Below are 7,500 nucleotides of genomic sequence, written 5' to 3'. Positions count from 1 at the left end.
CAGTCTCCTCACCAATCTGGATGGTGGGACCAATTCCTGCACCTGATGAAGCAAAAACAAATAGCAGGACAAGACAACAGAAAGGGTGGGGTTTAAAGAATAGTTTATTAATGACCCCCAACCCCCCCAAAAAAAAGTCACGTTTGCAGTGTTTCCATATTATCAAAAGTTATTATGAAATATTGCTTCGTTAAAGTCTCAGTATACAGGAACCTTTGTGTAAAATATTAAATGGATTTTATGCTTCTATCTTAATCCAGTGTTTGGATTTCAGCCATTAGGCCAAGTTCACAGGCAACTTGTCTTTCCCTCACAAGCTAGGACTGTTCACCAGCCTTAACACCCCCCCCCCCCCCCCACGCACATTAAGGGATCAGAGGAAAAAAATCTGGTCTGTAGGTCAATTTTCCAAATAAAGTCCCAGTCCAAGTAGTTTACCTTATTAGCTGAAAATAAACCAACACTGCCAAGTCTTATTTTTCTTTCAATTCTTGCGATTGTGCATTGCAATAAAATAGCTAGAGATCAGAGTACAGAGTCTGTACCACAACTAGAGTCCCCATCTAAAAATTTACTGATGGTAATCGAATTTTCAGCTGCCACTCTCAATCTGAACAGGATTGCTACTAAAAAGGAAAACCTATTTGGAAAAGGAAACTCCTGACTTTTTTTTGGGGGGGGGGGGGTCATCTAGCACTCAACTGTGAGGATACCACTTAAGTACAAAACTTCCTGTTATCAAGTAAAACAGTGGGTCCCACATATGTCCCCAGATGCACATTAAGACTGCAGAGATAACTGATACATGCAAATCACTTGCAATTACAGCCAAAGCAGCTTCCCTTAAGGGAAAAGTTTTTCATTCATACAATTTCAGTCCTGGAAACAAGGAGAAATTTTAGTGGGCCCATGACACTGCCAGGCATGACAGTGGCCTACCCAGGAAGTGCACAGTAGATTTCAAGAGCTAAAGCTTACCGCTTATGGTTATAGCGGTGCAAAAAAATTCCAAAGTTACCCCCAGTTTCTCTGTTTAGATAAATACTGCCCAGATCATACTGACTACAGCGTTTCAGCCCTTACCACCCTTTCAAGTTACATTACATCAAAGTTCTTACTGAACACAACTGTTAAATTAAGGCAACACATGGTCTGTATGATCAATTCCTGGATACTGAGATTTGTGGCTACAGACATTCAAAAACTGCATACGAGTCTAGTAGAAGCACAGGCAGCCTAATAAAAGCTCACGTCACTAAGCTAATCAAAAATGCCAGTAAACTAGCCAGAATAAGTTAACTTCCAAGCAGATCATAGCACTAGCCAGCAAGCACAAACACTACAAAGCAACACCTAGGGTACCCTTTTGCTCTCCCCTACTGTGTACAGGCACACAGCTTTAAGACATTTGAAAATATGGTATATTGGTTTACATTTCAGTTTGACTACAAAAAGTCAACCCTAATCTATAGTCATGTGGACGACAGACAGCACAAACTCTAGGAAAAATACCTTGCGAATTCTCACTCAGAGATAATGAAGAACTCCTAGGTTAAACTGTGGAAAAGAAAGCTCAAGCAAGACAGACTACCCAGCCAAGGGACAGCTTTCTCCCATAAAATATATGGAGATTTACACTTTGTAAGACATTTACAAATTTTACACTGGAGTACAGGACCATTGATTTGGTCAGTCACCTTTTAATAGTTAAAAATCAGAATACATTTAAATACCTGCCCTTTAACAGGAAGCCCACTTTTCTTCAGAAAGCTAGTTTTCAAAGAGAGATGTAAGAGGTGTAAATGGGCAAACTGCCAAGGACATAGCACATCTCAGTTCTTAAACTACTTCTGCAACTACTGACTACGTGAAGGCTGCACATGCTCATTGCTTTTAATAGCAAACAGAACATCCCTGTACTTGGTCATTAATAAAAGGTGGATGAAGCAGAGCTCAACACCCAGTGGCTTATGACCATTTCTACCACTTAATGCCAGATTGGGTTGGTCAGTGTACAAGCCCATAAAAGCCTTACTTGTTATTGGAGTGTACCTAGTACCATCAGGCTCCTATTGTAATGGTAGTTACAAACAGTGGTCAAAGCTTCTACACAGTTTTACAAGTTCACATGATAGCAAATACTGAAAACTCTGCCTGGTCCCAAATAGTTATAGCCACAGCAGAGTTAAAGGGGAAAACTGGCAGTCACAGGTTTCTACCTGGGCACTATTTGGGATGAGCCACTCCTGTGTTATGCAGCAGGACTTATCAAGCATAGCCAGCCAGAAGAAATTCTTAGACTAAATGCAAGACATTAGAAATGTATAGAAAACTAGTGTCCCTTAACCACCGGTTCCCACTTTTAACGAGATCTGGGTTGATGAAGGCAACAGTATTATACACATTACTGGAAAAGAGTAACCTATAAAAACAGGAGATACAAATGCAGCAAAGCCAAATCTTGCCAGATAGCTTCACATTTACAAATACAGCTTGCATCAGGTACTTTCTCTGAAGTCTCATTAGATAAAACAATGCCATGTCAGTTAACCTGCAAAGAAAGCTCTGCTGATGCAACTTGAAAGTAGCCATTTTGTTGGCTTGGATTAGCTCCAACTGAAGTTTTTATCAGAAGGATCTCTTGCATAAAACTGTTTACTAAATGCCTTCAAAGTGAAGGCCATCCCAAAAAAAGCTAAGATACACAGAAAAAAAAAGCCGTTTCAACAGCAAAGCAGAAACAAAAAATTAAGGAAAATGCAAAAAAGGGTACCCAAAGGTGATTCCACATTTCAAGTTGTCAGGGACCAATGTCCTCCAAAGTAAAGCAGCCACCTAAGAACTTCAGCCTACCATCCATTACAATTCACTGATGAGTCATGCTACATCACATCCACATTCCCAGGAGCAGATTAACTGCTAGACACATTGCAGGTAAAAAGGCCACCACAGTTTGGTTAAGCAATTACACATCACAAGAGGGACACCAGTTATGTCAGTCAAGGAATGAAATGTAACCAAATATCAACAGTTCTGGTGGTGATAGTATTCTGGACAACTGATTTAGGGAGTCAAGAAACTGGGGTGCGATTTAAAGGATATTCAACAACCTCCCAGTACCTTTTCCAATGCTACTCCTTTAAGATGGCTATTGTGAGATCCCAGTAGAAGAAACATTTCTCCTACCAAAACCATGAGACCACCCCTTCAATTCTGTATTACCGCAGAGCAACAGCTCCATACAAGGCAAGCATAACAGGGTTAACTTAATTCCCTAGAATTCTGTTGTACCTCAGCAGCAACATTCATTTGTACTCCTCCTTCAGGCTCCTTACCCACCATAGGTGATCTTTTTCAATTTTCCTATATTTTAGCAAGGATAACCAATTACACTCAACCTAAAGTCAGTCCTATGGTCATCAGGGTTCAACATGTTACAGTACTCCATATGCATGCCTTATCCACGACAAGGCAGCACTGGAAACTGTGCACAACTCTGACCTGCCTAACAAAATATAGCATACTGTGTGTACAACCGTTTTGTCCATTCAAAGCCATTTCTTGAATGTTTGTGTGTGGGGTGGGGGGCAACAATAGAACCAAAACAAAATTCCTAAAATATCACTTCATAAAAAGTAAAACTGGGTGCATGGTCAACTTTGGGAATAATTTGGTATACTATGACACATCTATGGTCCAGTTAACACTTAAGTGCAGTCTTGTGGGGGGGGGGGGGGGGTGGACAACAAATCCAAAGCACCTTCAATGCTTCCACCAACTGCAGATTATGGGGCCAGCAGAACAAATGCAACCATTGGCCTACTACCACTACTACGACACCACATGGAGCAAGGTTAGCACACAAGAAGCCAAATTATTAAAGAGGATAGTCATATTAAACTTAAACCCAGAGTATGAAGTAGAGTACAAAAAACAGATTTACATGCTGTACAGAAACCTGGGTGATCCAAGTGAGCCAGCCACCTTAAGCCTTCTATCATGGACTTGTCTGATGGAGCATAACTGAAAGGAATTATCTGCTTGCCAAGCTGCCAACTCACACTGAGCTAAACAGATCAATATACAGAATATACCTTAACTCTACAAAGGGCATGGGACTCTACTGGGGTTTTACTTGGCTGGGCAGTGAAGGCCAGTCGGCAGACTGCACGACCACAATCTGGAGTAGGTTAGAGGCATGTCTGGGAATATCCTGCAACTGTCGCACACCATAAGCTTGACTCCTGTACCAAGAGGTCCAACATGTACCTTGTATACCAGCCACACAATGGCCAACTGTAAGACCAAGAGGGCACAATTTTAAAACTTCCTAGCTCTACGATTTTAGGTTACTTAAGAAACCTAACCACACTGTGGTGACCAACACTGCATGGATTGTTCACATATTTTAGGTAAAGCCAAATTCGAGTCAGCAGAGCTCAATTTTCTAAAAAGGGACCACAATACAAAGCGAGATACAGCATCTTCTACAGCATCTTCTACACCACATCTGTAGAGTCCAGTTTTATTCACTGCTTTTGCTCTGAATGCCTCACAAACAGCCCATAATCCAGTGATGGCGAACATTTTGAGCTCAGCATGTCAAATTCAGAAACTTCTCATCTCGACTCTGCTGGCATGTCAACCCCCCTTCCCACGTGAAGTCCAATCATGTATGCTGCTACGTATTAAAAAAACAAAGAAAAATCAGTGAGACTTAAAATGGGGAAATTATGCGCACCGATAAATGGGCTTGAAATTAGTGCACCAAAAATTTACCCTACTTTTAATAGTAATTTTGATTTGAACATGTTGGAATATATATTATGGAACATGCTGCATTTGACTAACATGAATTGTTTTTGTAATAAGTGCAGGGCCAGATATTTCTTGTATTTGTGTTCAGTTTCTTTGGTAACTTAGGTGTTGAATGCTGGTGTGTCACCCAAAACATTGTGGTGTCTCACCTTTGACATGCATGTCATACGTTCACCATCACTGCCAGTCTATACTGAAAAGCAAATTCACTGAAGAGTAATCTACAAGCTAGACACAAGTGTAGCTGACAACCATGTATCCAGAAGGAACTACGTCTCAAGTACATATACATGCAACAGCAGCATTCTTTGCTCCTTTCCAAATTCTAAACCTTCCAATGTTGGACTCAGGATTAAACCACCATTAAGCCACCACAAGGATTTAAACAGTTTTTTTAAACTGAGCATATTACCCAGAGAACTTCAGCAATACTTCACATTTCTTGGCTTCACAGTTAGCTTTAAGCACAATTTAATCTTGCATTTTCAAGTGTAACCAACATTGAAACAAACTCTTTACTCTTTCTACTGAAAGCGGTAAGCTTGTGTAAAATATGGATTTGGCACAAAACCGATTAAAGTCAAGCAAACATACAATGCACAAACAGGGCCAGTTAACATTTATAACCTTTAACAGATATAATATCCTAAAAATGGAATGCATGTACTACTCAAAAACCCTTTTGAAAATTACCGGACTATCAAAATTCTTCTGTACAGCAGACCTATACACTTTCAATCTGGTACCAAACATCACCTAAAATCATTGCACCTCCAAACAAATCCCCTTCTGATGGGAACTCTGCAATTACATGTAAAGTGGTCCCTTTTAAATGCCCTATTCAATTGCTGTAATTCATATTAAGCTGTGAAAAACCCATGCAGAGAAAAATTAGAATGAAATTAATGTTGGCATTCCATATGCAACAGCAAGCTGCTTACCTAGCCCGTGACCTCCAATTGACACTGAGGTGAAAGGGCAAAGAGCAAGGAAAGGTAAAGTGAGATACAAAATGTGAGAAAAATATAAAATGTGCACAATGAAACTGACTGGAAAAATGATATGAAGTTACAAAAGTGTGCAGCCTGTGAAACAAGATGTGTATGTCAAAAAGCAGGTGATTAGAACTAAAGTGAAAATGATTCCACTGAAGAGTATGCTTTTTTCCACACACTTTACCTGTGACTGTGCATTTGCTTGCATCACCAGATGGCACAGCTCTGATTCGGTATGGGGAGTATGGAATTTCATCACCACCATATTTGATTAAAATGGTGTAGCGACCAGTTGTATCCGGCACATAAGATGCTGTGTAAGTACCATCATGATTATCGCGAATATTGACCTTCTTAGGTTTTCCCTCAGGATCCTGTTAAATAAGAGTAAAGTTTAGACCAAGTAACAGCTGTATCCTTGCCATAATGACTCATGCTAAGACATGTCAACACTGGTCTAAAGTGAAACAGTTGAACAGTTAAATGGGAGAAAATGGTGAACACCCATTTTTTTCACCTGCCATCTACTTTACAGCAACAAAAAGGAAACCATGCACTTTGGTGCTAAACATTCTAGTAAGTTTTGCAAATGAAGCAGCAGGCAGTCTACCCATATGCAAGCATTTCTATATTGCAATCCCAGTATGCAAGCAGTGCTTTTACCTCATCAGCAAATACTCAAACAATCTAGTATAAACTGGGAAGGAGTTTTCACAGCCTTGGCCGTAGGATGGAAAGGCTTTCCATCATGCTGCTAAAGTGCATACCATTACTAATCAGGCAGAGAAAATTGAGAAAAGAAAGGGAAAATGCTAAGTTTACACGTACACAGAGTTTGCTCTTTAGGCACAGTCACACTGGTACTGAGAGGAGTTTAATTACCACCTTTTAATATGCAGAACCTGCACTACTGCTGGAGTTGCACCACAATTGCCACTTTGCCCATTAACGGTATAAATCAAAGGTACAAGAAGTCCAATCCTAGGTTCCAAACCTGCTTACTGGGGTGGTAGAAACAGTAAGAAAGTAATGCAATTTACTCCTGGTTTGTGTATGCAGATCAGTGGAAATGCTAGGCAAAAACGAATGTCCAAAAATCCTGCAATTAATCAAAATGAGTGAAATCTCAATTTATAACATGAAAAGTAGATTACATGCAAAGAAATGTAAACATGTAGACAAAGATAAAGGCAAAGCTGGTCAGTTTGCCAGGTGGATTACGGCTGCAAGAGGGATATGCAACTGAAGGTCAAATAGCATCCCCTAAACTCAGCCTTGCAGGACACCCCCAAGAGATAGCACTTTCCTGATAATTTATCCATGCTGTTACTTCATATAAAGAGCTGGTTGCAAAGTTAAGTAGAAAGTGGAAAAATGGTTAGGCATCTTAAGATCCCAAACCATTTACCATAAAGTTTGCTTTGGTAACCAAACTAATGGCCTTGGAGATTTTAAAGTTAAATCTTCAAAAGAAATTAAACTGGCATATGGATTACTACCTACAAAACACAATCAGAATGACAAACTGTTTAGAGAAATGAGGACAATCTGCTCATTTATAATTTTTCCTTGGTAACTTGTGTTATACAATATGGGTGAGGAAAGACCAACATTCAGTGAAGGGTACAAAAAGCTATGTGGCCACAACTGTAAGACTAGAGTGATGTGAAACAGCAAGACTACTGAA

The 7,500-nt window shown here is 39.9% G+C and overlaps 1 protein-coding gene across 8 annotated transcripts in view; it reads right to left on the bottom strand.

Annotated features, from left to right (window-relative positions):
• The window catches only part of FLNA (filamin A), a 1,106,834-nt gene that overhangs the window by 360,078 nt on the left and 739,256 nt on the right, over positions 1-7,500 (bottom strand). For 5 of the 8 annotated variants that reach the window (XM_044080337.1, XM_044080332.1, XM_044080334.1 and 2 more), the window contains 3 exons: positions 5,998-6,187; positions 5,760-5,783; positions 1-42 (listed from right to left, as the gene is read on the bottom strand). The exon at positions 1-42 is cut by the window's left edge and continues 206 nt beyond it. In XM_044080337.1, coding sequence (XP_043936272.1) covers positions 1-42; positions 5,760-5,783; positions 5,998-6,187 — 256 coding nt within the window. The remainder of the gene's footprint in view (positions 43-5,759; positions 5,784-5,997; positions 6,188-7,500) is intronic. The other 3 variants (XM_044080335.1, XM_044080336.1, XM_044080339.1) reach the window with 1 other exon arrangement.

This window comes from Protopterus annectens, chromosome 8.part0, assembly GCF_019279795.1.
Source record: "Protopterus annectens isolate FY-2018-M chromosome 8.part0, PAN1.0, whole genome shotgun sequence".
NCBI lineage: Eukaryota > Metazoa > Chordata > Ceratodontiformes > Protopteridae > Protopterus > Protopterus annectens.
Note: the sequence above shows the minus strand (reverse complement) of the source record. Positions and strands in the feature narration are given on the sequence as shown.